The 24,515-nt window shown below is 49.5% G+C and overlaps 1 protein-coding gene and 1 long non-coding RNA gene across 8 annotated transcripts in view; one reads left to right on the top strand and one right to left on the bottom strand.

The window, feature by feature from the left end:
• Window positions 1-566: 566 nt before the first annotated feature.
• LOC125119308 (uncharacterized) lies at window positions 567-19,282 on the bottom strand. The gene is made up of 4 exons (XR_007133066.1): window positions 19,200-19,282; window positions 8,931-9,005; window positions 6,477-6,570; window positions 567-819 (listed from the first exon to the last, which is right to left on the bottom strand). It is a non-coding gene; the product is annotated as an uncharacterized LOC125119308 (long non-coding RNA).
• A 4,094-nt stretch (window positions 19,283-23,376) lies between these two features.
• The window catches only part of PAX8 (paired box 8), a 61,341-nt gene continuing 60,202 nt past the window's right edge, over window positions 23,377-24,515 (top strand). For all 7 annotated transcript variants that reach the window (XM_047766147.1, XM_047766146.1, XM_047766144.1 and 4 more), the window contains exons 1-2: window positions 23,377-23,479; window positions 23,823-23,930. In XM_047766147.1, coding sequence (XP_047622103.1) covers window positions 23,906-23,930 — 25 coding nt within the window. In that variant the 5' untranslated portion in view covers window positions 23,377-23,479; window positions 23,823-23,905. The remainder of the gene's footprint in view (window positions 23,480-23,822; window positions 23,931-24,515) is intronic.

Genomic DNA, 24,515 nt, shown 5'->3' with positions numbered 1-24,515 from the left:
GCAAGACTTTGTTCATGAAGAGATGAAATCAAACACTTTTAGTAAGAGGAATGTTTTTCATGGAAACCTCTGAGTATGTTCACAGACTAAGAAGAAAGGAGTCCATAGAGAGTGAGAAGTTGGAAACTCAAAACAAGAGAAGAATGTATATGCCTATTATAGCTCCAAAAAAAAAAGGAAGAATGGTTACTGAAGCATGGAGGAGGCAGAAAGAGATTGAAATTAGAACCCAAGCGACCGAATTGGCCTTTAAGGGAGGTGGGCAGGGGGACTTTTTTCTTCTGAGGCCAACTGTCCTAAAGAAAGCAGAGCCCAAGGCAAGGATTGAAGTGCTGACACTTTGTTGTTGTTTGTTTTCCTTTTTTTCCCCCTTTTACAGCCACACCTGTGGCTTATGGAAGTTCCTGGGTCAGGGGTCCAATCAGAGCTGCAGCTGCAGGCCTACCCCACAGTCACGGCAACACCATATCCAAGGCACATCTGCAACCTATGCTCCACCTTGTGGCAACACTGGATCCTTAACCCACTGATTGAGGCCAGGGATCAAACCCGCATCCTCAGGGACACCATGTCAGGTTCTGAACCCACTGAGCCACCACGAGAACCCCTGAAGTGCTGCCACTTTATATGAGAGAAAGATACAAGCCCAGGACAGTGAGGGTAAGGGAAAAAATGGAAAGAAGGTGAGGAAAGATACAAATGAACCACTTGATGAAATGCAGTCCCGGGCTAGAGGAAGCTTCACAACCAACTGCAAAGACACACAGTAAGTCACTCGTGAAGCATGTTCGCTCAGCACGCTGGGCTTCCCAAGAAGAGCTGCAAAGAGAAATCAAAGCTTGTAAGTATCCACTGAAAGGAGGAGAGGAATTTATCTCACCATTCCCCTTTAGTCTCTTGCTTCCCACCAATCAAGATTTATCAAAAAAAAAAAAAAGTTTTATCCACCAGTGAGCAAATGCCCCTGAACTTCTGGATAGCCTCATTCAGTCTTTATCCACCAAAATGCCAAATCTCATGATGTGATAAAGTCTGCAGGTGGATGACTCTGAATGGGATGGATACCAAACAAGAGAGGGAGAAAGGAGGAATCCAAGAAAGCACACAAGATTTGTGGCTCATAAAAGCATACTTCATTGCACTTCCCGGATACTGCGTTTTCTGCAAGTTATTGTGGCAGCCCTATGTTGAGCATCTATTGACACCATTCTTCCAAAGGCATTTGCTCACTTCATGTCCCCAGGTCACTCAGGTCATTAATTTCGTTAATTGCCGCAGTCTTTCAAACTTCTCCATTATTATTACATCTGTTGTGGGGATCTGTAATCAGTGATCTTTGATGCTATTATTGCAAAAATGAAACACTGAAGGCTCTGTGATGGCTAGTGTTTTTAAATGAAGATGGGGAGGAGTTCCTGTCATGGCACAGCAGAAACGAATCCGACTAGCGACCATGAGGTTGCGGGTTCGATCAGTGGGTTCAGGATCCCGCGTTGCCATGAGCTGTGGTGTAGGTTGCAGACACGGCTCGGATCTGGCATTGCTGTGGCTCTGGCATAGGCTCTGTTGCTAATCAGCAACAGTTCTGATTAGACCCCTAGCCTGGGAACCTCCATAAGTCATGGGTGTGGCCCTAAAAGGACAAAGACACACACACACACACACAAAAAAAAGATGGGTACATTTTTTAAGACGATACAATTGCAGGAGTTTCCCGTCATGGCACAGTGGAAACGAATAAGACTAGGAACCATGACTTTGTGGGTTCATCCCTGGCCTCACTCAGTGGGTTACGAGATCTGGCATTACCGTGAGCTGTGGTGTAGGTCGCAGACGTGGCTCAGATCCCATGTTGCTGTAGCTGTGGTGTAGGTCAGAGCTCTGGCTCAGGTTGGACCCCTAGGCTGGGAACCTCCATATGCTTTGGGTGTGGCCCTAAAAAGCCAAAAAAAAAAAAAAAAAACCAGAAACAAACACTATAATTGCACACTTAAGAGACCACAGTAGAGCATAAACATAACTTTTATAGGCACTAGGCAACCAAAATTGTGTGTGACTCACTTTATTGGAATATTAACTTAATTGTGGTGGTCTGGAACTGAATCCGCAGTATCTCAGAGATGTGCCTGTTCACCAAGGAAAAGGGGAGAATGGATGAGTGGAAATATAGAAACTTTCAACTGGGAGAATTTGAGGAAATTGACCTTGAATGGTTATTGATGAGACACAGCTCAAGTAAACTACGGGAAGGGAAGGGGTAGGGAATGCAGTGGAGACCCCATAGCCTTAAGGAGGTAGGAGAATTAATTCAAGGATAATTAAAATAAACATTATAAATGTTATAGAATCCTAGAATTTCAGAGCTAGACCTCAAGAATCACTTTGCTTGGCTTACATTAAATGTGAGGCAACGAAGGCCTGGAGGCCATTAGTGAGAAGTAACCATGTACATTTACAACACTTACTCAGTGGAGGAGCCCTTTCTCAGTAATGAGCATTTTGTGATTTTTGTGGACAGTTTTGAAAGTGTGAGTTAAACCCTCTATCTGCTCTGCTACCAGAGCCCAGGAGAAATCATGCTAGTCAAGAGGCTGTCATCCAGACACTTCTCCACCTAGTGGCACCTACCTGACTTACAGGCAGAGTCCCGCCAGTGGGAAGAAACAGCAGAGGGACAGTCTGAGAATCTCAGAAGGATGCCTGAAGGGCTCAGACCTCCTGCACAGACCCAGACCAGCTTCTCCTGGACTTGCCTCTCCTTTGCCTCAGTACTCAGGGACTCGCGTGTTTGTTGTTCCCTTCCCTTCCCCCGGTACACACTCTGTTCCCCAACCTGTAGCATCTTTTCCTATTAAAGGAAATCAGACCTAGGGAGAAAGAAACAAACAAAACTTGTGATGTTTGGCCAGTGCTTGTCCTGGGCCCTAATTCTTTGAGGGTTCCCAAGATGGTGATTGGAAAGAAGACTTACACACGTACGCACACATGTGAGAAACACAGGCACTGAGACTCTATGTCTGATGGGCCTTCTCTTGCTTTTTCTTTGACTCTGAAAGATGAGTCTCACCAACTTCAGCCACTGCCCTCCACCCCACTGCCGCCACTTTCTCTGACTTCTCGCTAGGAAAGGCCTTGTGCCTTCTGCCCCGTGTCGCAGTCAGAAAGTCCGGCCAAAGCAGAGTCAACAGCTGCTGCCCTCAGAGGAACATCCCTGGAGTCTCCAGACTAGCTTCTGGGAGGCTCCCTTTTGGAATTTGATCCCAAGTCACACTGAAAACGCCAAGAAGCGTTCCTGCAGCTGTGGTGCTGAGTCCATTCCTGGCCCTGGAGCTTCCGTATGCCCCGGGTGTGGCCACAAAAATTAAAATCAAATGCCAAGAAGGAATTGATGTGTTGATTCACCAAATCTCCACATCAGGGCTAGAGATAGGTTTAAAGCTCAAAGGAGTTCATTTAGAACAAAGAAAAAGAAAATAAATGAAAAGAAAAAAGAAATTCTATTTGTCAGTCTAGCAGTGAAAATATTCTCTGAGCAGTCTGCTGACAAAACATTTTTAGGGCCAAGAGCAGAATTTCTCAGAGAAGACTGAAGAATGAATGCAGTCATAGTTTTCTAGCTACCACAAACTTAGCAGCTTTCTTTTAGGACTGCACTGGAAGCATATGGAGGTTCCCAGGCTAGGGTTTGAATCAGAAGTATAGCTGCTGGCCTACACCACAGCCACTGCAACTTGGGACCTGAGCCGCATCTGCAACCTGCACCACAGCTCACCAAGGCCAGAGATTGAACCCACGTCCTCATGGATACTAGTCGGATTCATTACCACTGAGTCACAACAGGAACTCCAACAAACATTTATTATCATACATGGTAACTGCAGGTCCAGAACCCAGGAGCTCCGTAGCTAGGTGCTTTCAGGCTCACGGTTTCTCAGACATTACTGTCAAATTATCAACTAGGCCTGCGTTCATCTGAAGGCTGGACTCGGGCTGGAAGATTCAAGGTACTTCCTGCACATGGTTGTTGATGGGGTAGGGTTGGGGGGAGGGGGCTCAGTCCGTGCCACACCCTCCATTTCACCCTCAGGCTTCTCTTCCTGAGTAAAATATCCTCTATATGCTTTTAATTCACCCTCAGTAGGGATGGTTTAGAGTCCCTTTATACTCCTCTGGTGCCTTCTGTTTCTGTTTCTCAGCCTCCTACCTTGAAGGTCTTTCTTAGAACTAAACTCATAACCCAGGTGTGGTGTGACTCAAAAAGAAAGTGGAGGGAATATTACCAACTTTATCTCGGATATGATTTTAATCCCAATGCCACCAAAGACTGTAAACTTTCCGTCAGCCATACACCTCCTGCAAATTGTACCTGCTAAACAGAGCTGACCCTTTGGGGTCATGCTTTTGGCTTTGGGGGTGGCAACAAGCTAGTCAAATGGCCCAGTGTTCGGATGGGCCTTTGGACTAATATTGTCACACTCCTCCCCAAAAAAACATGTGCGTTCTAATATACCTCTAGAGTCATAATGCCTTCATTGGAGGAGATACCTATTAAGGATCATTTCAATCAAGCTGCTCTCATGTTCTTTGTCCAGGAGGCCAAAGTCTGGGGATTCAAGGGACTGGTCCAGGCTCCTTGTGCCTTCCAGATGGGCTTTCCCACCCCCACCCCCAATCTCTGGAATCAGAGGGTCTGGGGCCAGATGCTGGCCCCAACACTCATAACTAGGAGACCCTCAGAGCCTCCCATGTCTCAGCTGTGAAACAGACAACATTCACCTTTCAGTTGTTGATGAGAGTGATCTGAGATAATGCTCCTGGAAAGTGCCCTGTGGGTGTTAGTTTTTGCCATTGCTTATGTCAGTCTCCCCACCACCCTCAGTTCAGTGAGGCACACATGGGCAAGAGAAATGGAGAAGGTGAGGGCGGTGGCAGGCTTACCCCACTGCAGGGTGCATGGCTGGGAAAATGCTAATGAAAGACTCTATCTTCCACGTGCTTCACCAGAGGAATGAAGTGCTAAATTTTTCGCTCTGAAACCCACCTCTAAAGGGAATCCTGAACTTAGCCAGCTCTATCCTGGGCCTAGAATGGTGTTGACCGACTGTCGGTCTGGGCTGGCTCCAGAAGGCAAAGGAATGCCTTAATTCCAGGGGCTTCACATGATAAAGTGAGTGGGAATGTTGCCTCCTTTCCTCCTGAGCATTGCAGGAGGGGCCAATATCATGACAGCCCCCTTGAGAAGACAACAGGATTATTAGTACCCCAACCAGTGAATAAGAGGTTCTGAACCTACATTGGGGTCCATGTCTTTTTCCTCCATGTTTAACATGGAAGGCTGAGTCTAATTCTGAGCCCACTTATTCGTTCTCTATTTGCTATCTACTCTGTATCAGACACTGCATGGAAGAAATCAGAGGAAAACACTGTGCCCCACCCAGTGGTGCCCATTTCCCCATCAAAGGATGTGAAAGGCACTTTGTAGAAAAGGAAGAGCTAGTTTATAGAAGTTGGGAGGTGAATCTTCAGAATCAATCTGAGAAAAGGAACCACGACTTCGCAGAAATAAAGAAGCCATCTCTGCAGCTCCTCTTCCTTATCTTTAGGGATGGAGCCTGACACTTAAAAGGGGGTTGGCCCTGCTCCTGTCTCTCTGGCCTTGAGACATTCGAGCATTGGTAGGAGGGGAGGGGGATATAGGACTGGTGATGGATGAGACTCCAGTGAGTGGGGCACTAAGCAGACAGATTATGGGGGGAACCTCAGATATTGATGAAGCCAGACCTCAGATATTGAGGCAGAGGCAGGGTTAGGGTCAGAAGCAAAGACCTTGATCTAGAGTCTCCCAGGTCTGTGTCTTACCTTCTCCGGAGCATGTGCACCTGTAACACATGCTCCCCATGGTGGCACTTCCTCTCCTCCTGAATAAGAAAAGCCATCTATGGGCTTAAGCCATCTATGTAACCTTGGTGAACTTGCCTGATGTGTCTAAGTATCAGAATCTTTTTTTTTTTTCCTTTTAATGGTGACACCCATGGCATATGGAGGTTCCCTGGGCTAGGGGGTCAAATTGGACTGAGAGCTGCCAGCCTACGCCACAGCCACTGAAATGCCAGATCCAAGCTGCATCTGCAACCTACACCACAGCTTGCAGCAACAAAAGATCCTTAACCCACTGAGCGAGGCCAGGGATTGAACTCACATCCTCAGGGACACTATATCAGGTTCGTAATCCACTGAGCCACAACAGGAACTCCAGAATCTTCTTTCTTATTTATTTATTTATTTATTTTAATGGCCACACCCACAGCACTTGGAAGTTCCCAGGCTAGGGACTGGATCCTAGCCACAGTTGCAAGCTATGCTGGATCCTTTAATCCACTGTACCCGGCCTTAGCAGCAACCTGAGCCACTGCAGTCAGATTCTTAAACCACTGCCCCAGGGTGGGAACTCCCCAAATCTTCTTCTTAATACTCACCAGTGTCTGGCATTGACTGGCAGTCACATCTGCTGTCCTCTGAACTCCAGTGTCCTTCAGGAGAAGCCTTCCTGCAGTTTTAGTCACCATCTACCTGACATGGAAATTCTTTGTGTAACACAATTCTCCTGCTCAGCAATCAGTTTCTTTAGGATAGGAGTTCCTGTTGTAGCTCAGCAGTAACGAACCTGACTAGTGTCCGTGAGGATGCCAGTTCAGACCCTGGCCTCGCTCAGTGGGTTCAGGATCAGGCATTGCTGTGATCTGTGGTGTAGGTTGCAGACACGGCTCAGTACAAGCGTTGCTGCGGCTGTTGCTGTGGCCAGCAGCTGTAGCTCCAATTAGACCCCTAGCCTGGAAACCTCCATATGCCAAGGGTGTGGCCCTGAAAAGTGGGGGAAAAAAAAAAAAAGATAATTGTCACCTGGCCTGAAATACCACAGGGTCTGGCAAACATAAATGATTAGAATATACCTGGCTTCCTCGTGGATTCAACAGACACACACACACACACACACACACACACACACACACACACACACACACATGACCAGCCCTGAGGCTGCAGAGACACAGAGGATCCTGCCCTGGCTTCAGGGACCAAGGCAGAATCATCTGTAAACGCTGCTTGGAGGGAGGCTGGGGCCACGCCCACATGGGCTTGGGAAGCTGCAGACCCTCTGCTCCCTCCCAGGGTGAGCCAGGCAGGGTGACCAAGGGGCCAGAAAGCTGGCAGGTCCCCGACTTGCCCTGCAGTGCGGGTCCCCAGGGGAGCGCGCAGGGAACCCAGGGACCATGGGCCTTCCAGGGCACCAAGCAAGGATGCGCCCTGAACCTGCTGGCTCATTCTGATATTGAGGCTGCATAAAGGGAAGGATTCCATGCAAATGAAGGCCAATGTAGCAGAAGGCTGAGTACCTTTCATTAAAGGAAGGCACCTGGAGCCCCAGCCCAGGGGAAGAGGGGAGGACTGGAGCAAGTGTGGGCACTGCAGGACCGGGAGGAGAAGAAACCCAAGGAGGGGCTCACCCTTTGCTCACAGCCCCTCCTCTCATGTCCAGAGCAGAGGAGGGGGCGACCTCACCTGGCCACCTTAGGGGCAAGGCCATGACGCCTGGAGAAGGGAGGGGCTTTTCTGTCCTTTGGAAGCAAAGTGTTCTGACTTTGTGCTGCTGGCCCAGCACCCTAGGACCCAACTCTAAGACCCCAGAATGGAAATTGTCTAGAGGAAATAATCTGCCCCAAGTGACCAGGCAAGTGAGAAATAGAGTCAGTCTTCCAGGACTGCAAGCATCAGGGCCCTTCTGCTGGCAGCTGGAAAGTCCAAGTAGCTGTAAGGCCAAGAGAGGCATTTAGGGGAGCCTTTCATCGCCCACACTATTTCTTCATCTTCATCGTCGTCTTCGCCTTCCTCTTCTTCTCCTTTTTCTTCCTCATCCTCTTCTCATCTTCTTCTCATCCTCTTCTTCATCCTCTTCCTCCTCCCTCCCCTTTCTCCTCCTCCTTCTTCTTCCCTAAAATTTGCAGAGCACTTAGCCCTGAGCCATAAACTTTCCTTTCTTATTTAATCCTCACACACCATTGAAATGTAGGTGTCCTTAATATCTGCATCTCAGCAACTGAGCCCCCAAGAGGGCTAAATTACATGCACAAACCCTGCAATAAGTGGCAGAGCAGAGCCTCCAAGACTATCCAACCCCAAAGTTCAAGGTCTCAGGCCCTTTTCTTTAGGAGTTTAGGGCAACCCAGAATGGCAGAAAGGGCATGTGCCCAATACCTTGGACAGCACCTGACGCATAGCTGGTGCTCCCCAGGGTAGGTGCTCAGAAACTGCAGTGCTTCTCCTCTCTTGCCCAGACTTCCCTTCATGTGGCCAGGGAGGGTGCCTTCCCCTGGAAGATGACTCTGGAGAGACAAAACATGGGGTGTAGAAATCCCCTGCTGGGCCGGGTGATGGGAAAGGCATCTCAGGTGCCTCTCGACCAACGTCTTTCCAACAAAGGGTAATGGGGAAGGATGAGGCTGTTCACCGTCTCTCCCTTTTTCTTGGTGGAAAGGTGTGCTAAGGGCTGAACCCATCATGAGCGCCCAGAACCCAAGTCGGTCCTGGTTGCCTCAGGTTCCTTGAATCAGATTCACCTCTTGTGTGTGTGTGTGTGTGTGTGTGTGTGTGTGTGTCTTTTTAGGGCCGAACCCTCATCATATGGAAGTTCCCAGGCTAGGAGTCAAACCAGAGCTGTAGCTGCTGGCCTACACCACAGCTTATGGCAATGCTAGATCCTTAACTCACTGAACAAGGCCAGGGATTGAACCTGCATCCTCATGGATGCTAGTCGAATTCGTTTCCACTGAGCCACAACAGGAACTCCAGATTCACTTTTTTTTTGCATTCGCTGCATACCAGGCACTCAAGAATCCTGCAGTGTACTAAGCAAAGGAATATTCCTTACTCACCTGCCTGTTAAAGTCAAGGTTGCTGTGGCCACCAAGCTGAATGCTACTTCATCACACCCTGTCTCCTGGCATCACCTATAAGGAAAAAAGTAAATAACCCAAGTAGTGTTGGATCCCTTACAGTCACTAAAGGCCTGTGAAGCAAAACCTGCCAGTGAGTTTTACGAGTGTCACTAAGGCCCAAAGCCCTGCAGGGCAGCTCATTCCTAGAAGGACAGTAACAAACACATTCTTGTTATGCAGGCCAATCCAATATTTTATAGACCTCATTTCCTTTAAGATTAGCTACAAGCACGTATGATAGGGATCATCACATCCATTTCATAGATGAGGCAATTAAGGCTCAGAGAGGTTAGGTAGCTTGCCCAAGAACTTTCAGCTTGAAAGTGGGAAATCTTGGCTGCACTCCCCTGACAGCTCAGAGACACTGCCCAGAAATCCACCCCTCCAAGCTGTCTCTGAGTTCAGCAATTTTCACCCTGACTTCAGAAGCCCCAAATCCTTGTCTACTGCTCGTCAGTTCTGTGGAGGAAGATCTTTCTCCAGGAAAGGACTTCATGGGGATTCCAGGACACAGACACAATAAGAGGAAAATCGTGGAATTTCTAAAAAATCAAAGTGAGTGATCAACAGTTTTCACCACCCAAAGCAAAGGCTGGAAGACAATGATTAATGCCAAAGTGTCATCAAGGGTCAAACAGTAACAGTTTGCAAAGTGTCCACCACTGCTTGTGGGGCTCGAAGCCAAGGTGGGCTTCCTTCTCCCCAGGTCTCAGAGGACAGAAGACACCCCTCCTCCTGCAGGGCCATTGTGACAGCACCCTCCCCGGTTTGATCCCCTGTAATTCAGGGCCCCCAAAGTTCTAGCAGTGATGGAATGGGGCATGGCTTGGCAAGGGGACCTGCATGTTTAGCACAATGACCTGATTGTGTGGCTTGTTTCAATTCAGCAGTGCTCATGTGGTCACATGTCCCCTGGACAGCAGGTGCTGTGACCTTTGCCCAGAGATTTGGAACCCTGAATGGCAGAACTGAATGCCAAAGAGGAGGAAGGTGGTCTGGCTGACTCCCACTGCCCCCTGGGATTGGGGGCAGGCCACTCCATGCATACCTCCCACTGACCCTGGCCAGGGCCTGAGCCCAGCCCCCACCCACATTCCACTCAGAGGATCATCAGCTGCCCAGAGCAAAGAAGAGAGAGGAAGGCAACCTCTCCAGGGGAAAACTTGAGGGCTATTGAGTTTCTGCTTCCACCACTAACTGCCAGGAACCCAGGAGGGGCGTGTAAGGCTGAGACTTTTGTTCAGTGTTTGTCCTTTTAACTGCTGTGCGCTCAGGTGCCCAGTGCAACGCCATCACAATAAGGCATTGTGTTTTCCTGCTGCTCGCATTTGTTCCATCAAATGCTCATGCAAGCACACATGTTTGCTGAGCTCCTTCTGGGTGCCTAGCACTGTCCTAGGCACCAAGGACACAGAAAAGCAAGAACATTGGATGGAAATGCACTGCCTTCAAAACCCTTACCTGCTCCTGCAGGAAGACAAGATAAGCAAATAAGAGACAGACAGAGCGTGTCAAATGGTAGAAATAAAAACAGAGTAGGAGTTCCCATGATGGTGCAGTGGAAACACATCTGACTAGGAACCATGAGGTTGCGGGTTCGACCCCTGGCCTTGTTCGGTGGGTTAAGTACCCAGCGTGGCCATGTGCTCTGGTGTAGGTCGTAGATGTGGCTTGGATCTGGTGTTGCTATGGCTGTGGTGTAGGCCTGTGGCTACAGCTCCGATTCGACCCCTAGCCTGGGAACCTCCATATGCCGCGATGTGGCCCTTTTAAAAAAAAAAGAAAGAAAGAAAGAAAAGAAATAAAACAGAGTGACAAGGATAATGGGGGAGGGGGGCTGGGGGACTAGGAAAGGGTTCACTGAGACAGACAGTGATGTGAGCCAAGACTTGGAGGTGAGAGTGCTAGCACCATGCTAACTGTGGAAGGAACAGCTGCAGAAAGTGAGGAACAGCAGGAAGAACAGAAGGAACAGCGGCGGAAAGATCCAGAATGAGCGCAACTTGGAGGAGGTGACGCAAGCAAAGAGGTCAGTGTGGCCAGAGAGAATAAAAGAGGAAACAATGAGGGAAGTGATGGGGTGGTGTGTGCTGACTGAGTAGGAATTTAGGGGTCATTTAGGAATTTTGTCATTTTCCCTGAGCAAGGAGGCTGCTGCTCACATGTGTCCCATCAAATACTCACACAAGAACACATGTTTACTGAGCTCCTCCTGGGTGCCAGGTACTGTCCTAGACACCAGGGACACAGAAGGCACTGAATATGAATCCGAAGGTATTGGAATCACATAAATACATACATATCATACACACACACACACACATGTAATATATAGCAATATGTTATTATATATAGCAATATATATTATATAGTATATTGAGTGGTCTTTGCTCAGGACACATCTCTAGGAAATCCGCCTCTGCGCTTGAACTTGAGAACCAGTATACTTTCCACTTCCCATTTAGTCCTTCTTTAAAGAGTTGGGGATGCCCAGGCCCAGATAAACTGAGTTATTTCCCCAAGGTCCCACATCCTGGTCCCAAGTCTGGTACCCTAACCTCCTGACTCTCAGCCAATCCTTAGTTTATATCCTAATAGAGGAAGATATCCCCTGTATAACTTTCCACGCCCTCCTCCATCCTGGTCCTCCTGGTGTTTCTCTGTCACTCAGCCACAAGTGTCCAGATCAGAGAGGGGTTTGAAGTCCCAAATCTTGGGCATCTTCAGGCTCTTGCCCCTGCCCCATCCCATCAGCCCATTGATGACAGTCTGGGTCCTGGACCAACATCTCCATTCTCCCTTGTCTGACCTGTTATCAGACAGAAAGTTCCCCTTGGCCATGGGGAGTTTTTGAGGTGAGAAGAGCCAGATCTGCCTGCACTGGCGGGGGGGTGGGGGGTACCCAGGGTCCAAGCCCTTCAGAAAACATAGGAAGTTAGGACAGGGTTGGCACTTATATTCAATCTGGTCTTCACGGGGCTGCAGACTACCACCACCAGACCAAGGGTAAAATTGAGAGCCACAGAGTTCCTGCCATGGCGTAGCAGAAACGAATCCTACTAGGAACCATGAAGTGTTGTGTTCGAACCCTGGCCTCGCTCAGTGAGTTAAGGATCCAGCGTTGCCATGAGCTGTGGTGTAAGTCACAGGCCTGGGAACTTCCATATGCCATGGGTGTGCCCCTAAAAAAAAAAAAAAAGAAAGAAAGAAAGAAAGGAATTGAGAGTGCCCAGGTGACTAGACACCGTTTCCACCTCCCCATCATTGCTTCTCTGCACCCCCACTGCTCCCATCATCCCTCAGGGCATTAAAGTATCACAGCCTCCCCTCTCTGCCTCCGCCTGCAGCCTGGTCTGCTCCTAACTATTCTTTACACCACACCAGGTAGAGCTTTCTGAAACGAGAATCTGGCCAGTCCTTTCCCTCTGCTAAAGTTCCTCTAGACACTCTCCTTTGCTTTTTAGGATAAAGTCCAAATTCCTTAATGTGCCTAAGGATTTGCATGAGCCCCCCCACACACACTTTCCCAGTCCTGTCTCTCAGCCCTCATCAAACCTGCGTGTGCACACACACACACACACACACACACACCGTATAATTACACTTTATTTCCCACTACAGTGAGTTCAGTTCCCCAACCATGCTGCCCCCACACCCCTGCTCCCCAAGTCTCTGGACCTTCACATGCATTATGTTTTTCTGCTCATGCCAGCAAATTCTACTCCCTCCCTTTCCTCTGTTTGCCTGGTGGGTTCTACCTCTTTCTTCTGATCTCTGCCCCTTGTTAACAGCCAGAATTCTATGAGGTGACTTCCAGATTCTGTGTGCCCCGTGCCTCCTGCACCCCACTCAAACCCCATCAGAGCACACAGCACACCTCCCTGCAAGAACCTGGCTATTTGTTCCATGAAGACACGATTCTTGTTTTGGTCCCCACTGTGTGCCCAGGTCCTGGCAGAGTGCTCAGCACTGAGCTGATGCTCAAGAAATATTTTTAGGAGTTCCCGTCGTGACGCAGTGCTTAACGAATCCGACTAGGAACCATGAGGTTGCGGGTTTGGCCCCTGCCCTTGCTCAGTGGGTTAACGATTCGGCGTTGCCGTGAGCTGGGGTGTAGGTCACAGACACAGCTCGGATCCCGCGTTGCTGTGGCTCTGGCATAAGCCGGTGGCTACAGCTCCAACTGGACCCCTAGCCTGGGAACCTCCATATGCCGCGGGAGCGGCCCAAAAGAAATAGCAAAAAAAATAAATAAACAAAAAATTAAAAAAAATTTTTAAAAAGAAATATTTTTACAACTAAATGTCTGGAAAGGAAAGGGTTGGGGGAGAGAGGAAGGATGAAAGGAAGGGAGGGAGGTAAGAAGGAAGGAAGGGGAGGAAAAGAGAAAGAGCTCTCCTGGTGAGATAATCCTGGCATTATATTCAACATTGTAATTGCTTCAAATTCATCACATTTCTTAACAGTTTACAAATCACTTTCACATCACCTGGCTGATAGGATGTGACTATTACATGCATTTTTTTTTTTTTACTAAGTATGAAGAACCTGAGAATCAGAGTGGGTGAGTGACCTTCCCAAGGTCACACAGCTCAGGGCAGAACTGCATCATACATCCAGGACTCTCTGGCTTGAAGTTCACAACTCCTCAGGCTCCAGAGTGGAGAGGCAAAGGACCAAGTGTGGGAGTCCAGCTCTCTCCTGAATTTTGAAGAAGAGACGGTAGCACTGAACTCAGTCACCCAATTTGCCTGTGAAGGGGGCCTTAGGATCCCGGGGGGCTGAAACCTACTCTCTCTTTGTTCCCTGATTAGTTTGGGACAGTCCAGAAGGCTCTCAAGATGACGAACCTTCCCCAAGCAGCGTTTGTCACTGTGTGGCAATGACCACAAAGCCTGGAGGGATTGGGAGCTTGGGCTTATCAGACACAGCTTAGAACAGATTTACAAGGAGATCTTGCTGAGCAGTATTGAGAACTATGTCTAGATACTCATATTGCAACAGAACAAAGGGTGGGGAGAAAAAATGTATACATGTAAGGATAACTTGATCCCCTTGCTGTACAGTGGGAAAAAAATAAATTAAAAAAAAAAAAAAAGAACATCATAGGATGGCAATGACCCTGGATCGGAAAACCAGCACCTTCTTACTCTGCCCGATGCTTATCTTCCTTCTTGAAAGAGATATTCAAGAGCAATGAAAAGAGAAGCCCAACCAGGCTTGTAGGAAGCCAGTTCATCCATGCCTATTTCAAAGGTGCCCACCTCATGCTCCTATGATCCCATTTCTCACTTTTGATTTCTCCGAGAATATATCTAAACATGCACAAAGAGTCCCCTGCAGAGTAATGCTGATCAGAAAAAAGATGAGAGATAAATATCCATCAAAAGGTTAGTTGCTCAGACTAGGTCCAATCCACATTTTGGACTCTGATGGAGACAATCAAAAGGACAAGGTAGAGCTATATGTCCTGAAATGCAAAGATGCTCCAGACACAGCGAAGTAAATAAAGGCAACTTGCAAACCTTACATCCCGTATGCTACTACATATACTAAAGCACACACTCCTAAAAGCAGAGGTCATTATTTCTACACTTACAGACATAAGGTATGAAGAGAAAAGGTTTGGAAAAGCAAGTATTGAATAAATTAAGAGGATTACCTCAGGCTAAAGGCTGTAAGAAGGGAGACATTTGTCTTCACTGCAAAAATTATTTATGATAGATTATGTGCTGAAGCTAAAAGTAAATAAATAAATAAAAAAGAAAAGGAGGAAAGACTCTGGCTTTTCAATGAATCGGTAAGTGGCAGCTCAGCTGGGAGGCTGTCCCACGTCTGTCCCTCCAGGAATGGAGTCTTATATTCTGACCTCCACCTTCTAGAACATGGGCACAGAGTCTGAGAAGAAAGCTCTCAGGCTGAAGGGTGTGGCAGCCCCTTCAGGGTGCAGAGCAGGTCTCAGGCCCCCCAGGGTGGGTACACACCCACAAATGGGGCTGGAAAGGGATGAGCACATACCTGGGAACCCTGTGCTTTGGTGTTGCAAGTTCAGTGTTTCTCCCAAGTGCCTTTTGGAATCTCTCAGTGTCTCCTGATATCCTGAGGATGGTGACAGTGACACTATCCCAAGGTCCATCTCTTCCTTTATTTTTTGGCTATACCCTTGGCATGTGAAAGTTACCAGGTCAGGGATCAAACCTATGCCACAGTAGCAACCCAAGCTACTGCAGTGACAGCACTGGATCCTTAACCCACTGCTCCACAGGAGAACTCCTCTCTATCACCTGTATTGTGACTAGTTTTACTTCTAGTCACTGACCATTACTGAGCATTCACTGTGCTCCAAGGGCTCTGATTTAAACATGATCTAATCTGAGAGAAGTTATTAGTCTTACTGCTCAGACTCAGTTACTTTGGCTCAGAGAGGTTGGGTGCTTGGTACGAGGTCACACAGCCCATGCAGGAATGTGCCAGGATTCCAGCTTTGGGCATCAGATTCCTAGCCCTGCACATCACCGTGACTCCAACCATTTCTCTGCATTATGGAAGGATGGGTACCAGGGCCGAGTAAGAAATGATCTTTCTCCAGGACTCTGGGCTCTCTCCTGGGGACTGAGTAAGCAGGAGGGACATGATTCTACTTGGGAAACTGAAGTCTCAGAGCAACAGGATGAAAGTCCGTCAAGTGAGAGGGAATGTGATTGAAACAAGCAGAAATCATCAAGGCCACAGCACACGTCCTGAGGTTCAAAGGAGAGAGGTGGAGGATAAAGGAAAGTAACTGCCACCTTACATAAAGATCATGTACCTAAAAATGGGAGGAACTGGAGTTCCTGCTGTGGCTCAGCGGAAACAAATCTAACTAGGATCCATGAGGATGCAGGTTCGATCTCTGGCCTCACTCAGTGGGCTAAGGATCTGGCGTTGCCATGAGCTGTGGTGTAGGTTGCAGACACAGCTCAGATCTGGTGGCGTTGTGACAGTGGCGTGGACTGGCAGCTACAGCTCTGATTCGACCCCTAGCCTGGGAACTTCCATATGCCATGGGTGTGGCCCTAAAAGAGAAACTAAATAAATAAGTAAGGGAAGAACTTTTTTTAAAAGTTCAGTAAAAGGTATTTGTTTAAGGTCTGAGGATCTCAAGTATAAGGTGACAGTAGCTGATAACCCTGGATTATATAGTTGAAATTTACTAAGAGTAGAACTTAAACATTTTTACCAGAGTTCCTGCTGTGGTGCAGTGGATTGAGATCCGGCACTGTCTCTGTAAAGGTGCGGGTTCAATCACCAGCCCCATACAGTCGGTTGAGGATCTGTTGCCACTGCTCTGGGGTAGGTTGCAGCTGCGGCTCAGATTCAGTCCCTGGCCCACTTCCACATGCCGTGGGTGTGGCTGAGAAAAACACACAAAAAAACATTCTCACCAAAATAAACAAATACATGAGACGATTAATTAAATGATTAATTAACTAGACGTGGGAATCCTTTCACAATGTACACATATATCAAACCACGACGACATATGCCTTAAACATCTTATGATTTTGTCAATTATATTTCAATAAAGCTGGAAAAAATAGGAAAAAAGAAAGAAAACGTGTAGGTGGATGATTAACTTGTTGCTGCAGCAAATGCATTCTGTGTCTGCACTTTGCCAAGTGTGTGGGAATCCAGTTAGGGAGAGAAACAGGACTCTCCGTGACCCCAACTTAATTTTTTTTTTCTGTTCTTTCATTCACCTGGCCTGTCCCTGGGTCTAGGAAGCATAAGCCTCATTACTAGGGGTCAAGCTTCCTCCCAGTAGGCCATTAGTGGCCCTGGAAACTGATCAACAAAACACTTATTCTAGTTCTTTCTCTTTTCTTTCTTTCTTTCTTTTTGTTTTGGGGGGGGGCACACCCACCACATGAAGAATTTCCTGGGCCAGGGATTGAACCAACACCACAGCAGTGACAAGGTTGGATCCTTAACCTGCTCCAGTTTGGTCTAAACCTTTCCTGGAGCTATTGCTGCTGTCCATGCCCTCTGAACACCCCATTGGGTCAGGGAGAGCGTACTTAGTAGAGGCCTGAGATAAGCCCGAGTTCCGATCCTGTTTCTATCACCCATCAAGGCGAAGGCCCAGAGCAGCCTCTGTGCCCCTGTTGCCTCAAAACTCAGCTCTACTGGGTGCTATGGAAAACAAACAGGGTTCTACGTAAGGCGCTCAGCAGTTCCTGGCATTTAGTAACATTGGATAAATAAGAGTAAAGGTAGCTGCTATTGTTAGAAGGAAATGCCACACTCAGCGTTCCCTCAGCATAATGCTCTGTCTGCCCCTTTACAGTCACCAAGGAGGGCCACCTCGCTGGGACACAGGAGCATGAAGGCAAAAGCGGGGGTCCAGCGCCCGGCTCCTCCAAACACCAGGTGGGCAGGAGCCATAGGGCCTGCAGTCAAGCACAAGAGGTCTAAAGGGAGGAGCATGGCAAAGTGCCTGGATCACTCAGCTCAGAATCTGAGAAGCCTTCCAGGGGTCAGGCGGGGGCAAGAGGCAGGTTAGCACTCACTCTTCTCTGTCCTTCAGTTTCTCCCCTCTCTCCCTACCCTGCCACCAGGGTCTCTGGTCCTTTCATTAGGGCCCTGGGTACCTAGAGGGTCAAGGTAGGCCACACTCTGTCCTGTGGTTTGTGCCAATGGCAGGAACCTCTGGCCTTAAAAGCCACAGAGAACAAAGCCAGCCCTGAGTCGGATGAAAAGCCCCCATCTGGCTTTTTTCCTTGGCGACTCCCCAGGAATGGCTGTCAGGATGGCCGCCCCCTCCGGTGCCCTGGCGGTGGCCTGGGAGGATTCCTAGCCTGACTCCCTGCTGCTCTGGGCTCCCTGAGGGACCGGGCCACAGGGAGGGCATTCCTGCCTGGTGAGGTGCTCTTTTCTCCTGTGGCAGGAAAGTTTTCTGGCCATGGGAGGCTGACCTCACCCTGGCCACTCCCTGGGATCCAGAACCTTCCTTCCTAATGGGAGGCAAGGCGGGTTAGGTGTTGGAGAGTGAGGGAACCAGGCAGGGCTGAGCAGAATTTCCAGCACTTAAAGCAAAAGGCTGGGGTCACTAGCACTTATCTGGACGTGGAGTCAGCCCCCTGCCCATTGGGTAACCTTGGACTCACTACTCACTTTTCCTAGGGATCCGTCTTCTCGTCTGCAAAGTGGGTTGCCATTTTGTAACTTTTCAAAAATGATTAAAAGGGGAGTTTCGTGGCTCAGCAGTAACAAACCCAACTAGTATCCATGAGGACATGGATTCGATCCCTGGCCTCGCTCAGTGGGTTAAGGATCCAGCATTGCCATGAGCTGTGGTTGGAGATGCAGATCCTGTGTTGTTCCTGTGGCTGTGGTGTAGGCTGGCAGCTGTAGCTCCGATTCGACCCCTAATCTGGGAACTTCCATATGCTGCAGGTGTGGCCATAAAAAGAAGAAGAAGAAGAAGAAGAAACTATTAAAAAGAAAAAAATTCTGACCCATGTGATCCCATCTCTACATTGGTCCCTTCCTCTCCTTCTGTCACCTTTCTCTCTGTTTTCCCAGTGAGGTTCTTTCTTACTCAACCCTGAAAACACTAGGTCTACCCCCCAGGAGCACAGGTGACTGCCCCCAAAGAGCTCGAGGGACATGTGCCCCGGGCACAACTCCCACCCCCACCAACTGGAAAAATGCCACAGGTGGCTTTTTCCAAACTGCTTTCCACTTTCCTCTCACCTGCCAGGACCTGTATTTCTATTTCTGTGTTTTGAAAGCCTGAGGGTGGGGGTGGGGGAGCTGGGGTAATTAATGATTGATTCTCGGGCACAGCTGCCAGGAGGCCTCCAGGCAGGCTGTTGGCCATTTCCTGAGGTGTGGGGACAGGGTAGAAATCCGTGTGGCTGTGGCACAACCAGACAGGTCTTGGTTGGAGCAGGGGGAGCGCTGGGGGCGGGGTGGGGGGGTTGTCCTGAACACTTCTGCCCCCTCCAAATGGTACAAAGTCAGGGGGCAGAAGCTCTGCCCTGGAGCTGGCCCTCCCCCTCTGCCACTGGCTCTGCTCCCCTCTTTCTGGGCCAAAGACTATTCATCACTCCCCTCATAGACACCACCCCCCTCCCCCTGCTGCTGCTCTGGTAGCCCCCGCACCCACCCTGCACCCAGGGCACCAGCACGCGCTCACTGGCCCTTTCCTGCCCAGCAGCTCACCTGTCCATCACCCAACAGCTTACGGGGCTGTTTGAAGAACTCACCCTGCTGCTGGGAAAGGATGAAAAGAACCGACTTCTACAGCAAAATTTTAGAGGAGTTTTAACTCTGCCCTTCTTGGAAATATCGCCCTGCCTTTGTTGTCTAATAATAATTAACTTTTGTCCAGAGCTGTAGCTTTCAAAGGGCTTTACGTCGTTTGTAATGCTATTCATCCTCACAGCAAGCCTAGGAGGTGGGACTCCCCCCCTCCTCCCCCCCACCTCCTACAGAAGAGGAAACTGAGGCTCAGAGAAAGGAAAGGGTCCCATTTCACACAGCCGGGTGGGAGCACTAGCCTTCCAACTCAGAGCGGAGAGCTGCTGTTTCCTTCCCAAAGGATGCACTTTAGTCCCCGGCTTGTTTACTGTGTAGGGGAAGGTGGCAGGACAAGTAGGCAAGGAGGGTTGTCCAGGGCAGGGATCTCTTCCAAGCCTGGCCTCTGGGCAGCTGGCACTGAGAAACTGCTGAGACTGACCTTCAAAGGGACCTGAGGTTCTTTCTCCTGGGATCCAGGGAATTGAGCAGGCAAAAAGCCCCCATGGACCCTACTGGGGTTCAAGGACCTGAGCCAGGAGGAAGCAGGATTCTGGCTGCACAGTGAAACACCCACCCTGGAGGCAGTTGAAACACTGAGCTTATTAAAGACCCCAAACAACCTTCCTTCCTAGCTTTTCAGATTTCTCCGAGGACCGTTCAGTATTTTAGCCCCCAAAACCCCACATCTCGGGAACATCCTCAGCCTCATCTGTGAAAAACCCTATCACCAGCTCAGTGGATTTCAGAGGAATTGCAAAAAGAAAGATCACCTTTGAAGCTTCAACAGATTGACCTTTAATGTCAAAATCACAGAACACTCCCTGGAGTTAGGCCACTGCCTGAGAGGTACATTAAACTCTTTGAATGTTGAACTGCAAGAATTTTCCTTTTCACAAAGAAACATTCAGATCTGTCAAAATGAGGAAACTAGGGTCACTCTCTCTTCTCGATTGATTTTCATATTGGCAATGAATTAAATTTTCTTGGAGAAACATAGAGTTAAAAACAAATTGTAACTGGGTTTAAATCACAGGTTGCCAGATAAGAGTCTCTGTGTGAAAGTCTCATGGACATCAAATCTGAGAAGGGCAAGAGAAGAAGCTGTTGGTTTTTAAAAGCATGTTCTAAATTTCCCATTGCTCTGAGCTCCTCTTAGTCAGGATGCTAAATTTATTTTGAAATTTTCCATCAAAGGAAGGCTTGCAATATTGATACATAACTAAAAGGATCCCAGACTTTTTTATTTTTTTATTTTTCTAATTTTATTATAGTTCATTACAATGTTCTGTCAATTTCTGATGTGCAATAAAGTGATCCAGTTATACAAATATATATACATTCTTTTTCTCACATTTCCTCCATCATGTGCCATCACAAGTGATTAGACATAGTTCCCTGAAACTATACAGCAGGACCTCATTGCTTATCCACTTCAAATGCAATAGCATCTACTAATCCCAAACTCCCAGTCCATCCCACTTCCTCCTCCTTCCCCTTGGCAACCACAAGTCTGTTTGCCATGTCCATGAGTTTGTTTCTTTTCTGTACATAGGTTCATTTGTGCCTCAATTAGATTCTAGATATAAGTGATATCATATGGGGATATTTTTTAAGTCACAGGAAAAACTATGATAAAAGCTATTTTTATAATTATACATATAATCATATGTATGTGCATATATATATATAAATTTCATATATAAATGTGTATATATATATATATAAATTTCAACCTCTTCATTTTGTGAAGAGTTGGGATACTGGTTAATAACCAATTCCTTGGCCATGGTTGAAAAGAATTAGGATGTCACAAGGCACCCAGGCCTGTTTTCCCACACTAATGAGCAGGCAGGCCCAGACCATGAGGGCTTTCTTACTGTTTTTGGCTTGTTACTTAAGAAGACCTTCTCTGTGGATCATCCTGGCCATCAGCTACGTCACCTGTGGTCTGGGGAAGGGGCGCTCTCAAGTGTGAGGATGTGTTGTGGGGGCTTTTTCATATTATGTTTTCATATTTAAATGAATGTTTTTAAAAAAAGGAACTCACAGGTGGGATAGGAATGTTTTGATAACTTACTTTTGTCCTTTGAGAACTTTTGCCAAAAATGGGGAGGATGAGGGGGGCTTGTTTCGTTGAGCAAGAGGAAAGCACTGGGCAGAATGAATGCACAGGTCTGCAGGTTATCAGTACCTGTCAGCCCCTCAGCTTGGGCAGACCTTCTGAGGTTGCCAGAACTGTTTGGATGAAGGCTTATCAGACCCAATGTGGAGCACTTGCCTCCCTAGCAGGGAGGGGAACCAGGGTGGACAGTCGGCTTCCACACTCCACAGCTCCCCTGCAGACACAGGGCTGGTGCCAGAACAGCACGGGGTCAGTGGGACCTACCCCTACACAGATGTCCACTTTCATCATGACGCCACTCTTCCTTCCTCTCTTTCTGGAGTGGAAGGGAGGACTGACCAGAGAAGGATCTAGACATTTTGAAACCACAGAGCAATTTTTTTGTTCATTAGGGCCGCACCTATGGCCTATGGAAGTTCCCAGGCTAGGAGTCAATTTGGAGCTACAGCTGCCAGCCTCCACCACAGCCACAACAATGCGGTTTCCCAGCTGCATCTATGGCTCTATGACCTAAGCCACAGCTTGTGGCAACACTGAGTTCTTAACCCACTGAGTGAGGCCAGGAATCGAACCCACATCCTCATGGATACTAGTCGGGTTCATAACCCACTAAGCCACAATGGGAACTCCTGAAACCACAGAGCAATTTTAAGTAATAATTTTTGAGAAGCATTTATGACAATAAAGCATAATTGTTGTTTTGTTTAGAAACATGTATAGATGTGGAGGATCCCTTTCAGGACAGACATATCCTTCCTCTTTTCACAATGTGATTAATTTCTGCTAAATCCAGAAAGGAGAAAGACTGGGTTTAAGAAGGAAAGGAATCAACCTGAAAGATAGGGCATTTTTTTTTTCTTTTTTAAAGAAAAGTTGTATGTGTTCACATAGGCACAAGCCCCCTGTGTCACCCCAGTTGCCTTGTCCCTTCCCAGCCTGGAAAGCTCCAGCTCCAGAATCCCAGAGCAGCCCCTCCATGCCAGGACCACCCACTATACTCACCTGTAACCCCAGAGCACCGCCTGAGAAGGGGAGCACCCAGGCCTTGTCCCACGGCCCTGCTGATACTGCAGGACCTTGTTCACTCATACCTTCCTCCCTGTATCTGCCTCCCCAACACAAGAGAAGACCCGTGAGGGAGACAGGGGCCGGCTTTCACCCCTACCAAGGGCTTCCATCCCCACCCAAGGGAGCCCTTCTCACCCACACCCAGGCCTCCGTGGCCCTAAGGCTAATGATTCCCAAAGGGTAGCCAGAGGTTAGCCTTTCTAACACCCTTCCGCGCTGAGCTGAAATCGACTCTCCTTGCCTGTCCTCCAGACTCTTATTCCAAGTTCCAAACCCTCAGGGAGCAAGAAAGGAGGCTGGGGGCTCTGTGTTTGGAAGAGAAAGGACTTCCTGGGGAATCGGTTCCCAATTTGTATTACCTAGCAGTGTGAGAGGGGAGCTTGGCTGGTATGGAAGGAATGGGTTCCCAGCCAGTTTAGGAATTTGCCCCCAGGGGGTGAGGTCCACCTCAGTGATGGGAAGGTGGGGGAGCATTTCTCCTCCAGCCCACCAACAGGCCAACAGGCATCTACTTTGAGAACCAGGAATAAGAACAAGTTCCCTCTTACAAAAGAAGAGGAGTGAGGGAAGGCCTTGGGGTGCACAGAGCTGCCATGTCTCTCACATCTGGTGTCACCCACCCCAGAGGGTGAAGCAGAGACCCTCTTCCTCAGGTCCTGAGGCCTTCAGCTCCCACTCCTCAGCAATATCCCCAGGCCTGAGTTAGGGCTCAGCTGCCTCTCTCTCGTCTCTCCACTGGAAACAGAAGCTCCAGCGAATGTTTCTAACTCCTGAGTCCACTCAGCCATGTCCCCCTTGCAAAATCCTCCCCTTCCCGCACCCCCCTGCACCCAGCCAGCCAATCCGCGGCCTGCGAGCCTCTCCAGACCCATCTCTCCGGGCCCTGGCGGGATAAAACCAGTCGGCGATGCCGGGTGGATGGGAACAAACTTCGGAAGGAGGAGAGACGCGGGGGCCCAGGGCACCCTCGCGGGCGGACCCGGGAAGTGAGGGCCTGTGGCCGGCTGGCCAGGTAGGCTGCTCAGGGGTTGGCTGAAAGCTGGCTGGGAGAAGGGGGGGTGACTGGAGGAGAGGGTCCCCGGAAGCCTGGCAGCCTTTTCTCTCTCAAGTTAAACTGAATCAGGCTCGGACGGCAGAGGCGGAGGGCACCGGGCTGGAGTTTGGGGCTGCCCAGCCGACCCTGGTCCCAGAGCCTCCCCGCCGGCGCATGTGTTAGGCCAGGCTGAGGTTGGCCACACTTCGCCTACAAATCCTGCGACTCCTGCTTCGCGATGAAAGCCTCAGGGGTAGGGCCTGGGGAGGAGATCCAAGGCGGCGGACAGGGAGTCTCATGCCCCTGCCCCGGGTCTGTGCAGGGCAGCGGCGTGGTGGCGGGCGCGGCGGGGACCTGCGTGAGGAAGCCCTGAGCCCTTGGCGGGCTGCGAGCGACTCCCCGGCGATGCCTCACAACTCCATCAGATCGGGTAAGGACGCGGAGTGGCCGGGAGCCCCGAGCCCCCGCGTCGCGTGCTCCCCTGCGTGCGCTCGGGTCGGTGGGGCTGGGGAGCGGACGCTCGGGCTCGCGGGATCCCTCGCGTGGGGACGCAGCTGGGGACGCCTGGGGCCTGGCTCTCCGCGGTAGCCGCCTCGCCGGTCTCAGGCCCTGAGGTGCCCTCCGCCCGGCGGAAGCGCCCCGCCCAAGGCTGGGTTTCTGCGGACGGCATGGAGCGGTGAGGGGCTCTCCGTGCGGTCTGAGGGGTGGCCCTCGCGCCCCACCCGCGTCTGGCCCTGCCCATCAGAGTGAGCATCCTGCTCGCTCTCAGGCCCTGCGCAGTGTCCGTGCTGGACTTGCAGTTCCCCTACCCTCGACCTCTAAGCCCGTGTCCCCGGGTGCGCGCAGCTCTTGCCCGTGGCTTTCCGGGTGGGACCCCGAGCCCCGCGCACCTCTCAAGCCAACAGGAAAGGAGAACCCCGGGAGCCGAGAATGCACCCGTGGACTCTCGGGCTTCTCCTTGCCCAGCACCAAGCAGGCGGTGACCCGCGCGCGGGTCGTCTGGCTTGAGAGGACT

This window comes from Phacochoerus africanus, unplaced genomic scaffold (assembly GCF_016906955.1).
Source record: "Phacochoerus africanus isolate WHEZ1 unplaced genomic scaffold, ROS_Pafr_v1 Scaffold_5, whole genome shotgun sequence".
Lineage (NCBI taxonomy): Eukaryota > Metazoa > Chordata > Mammalia > Artiodactyla > Suidae > Phacochoerus > Phacochoerus africanus.
Note: the sequence above shows the minus strand (reverse complement) of the source record. Positions and strands in the feature narration are given on the sequence as shown.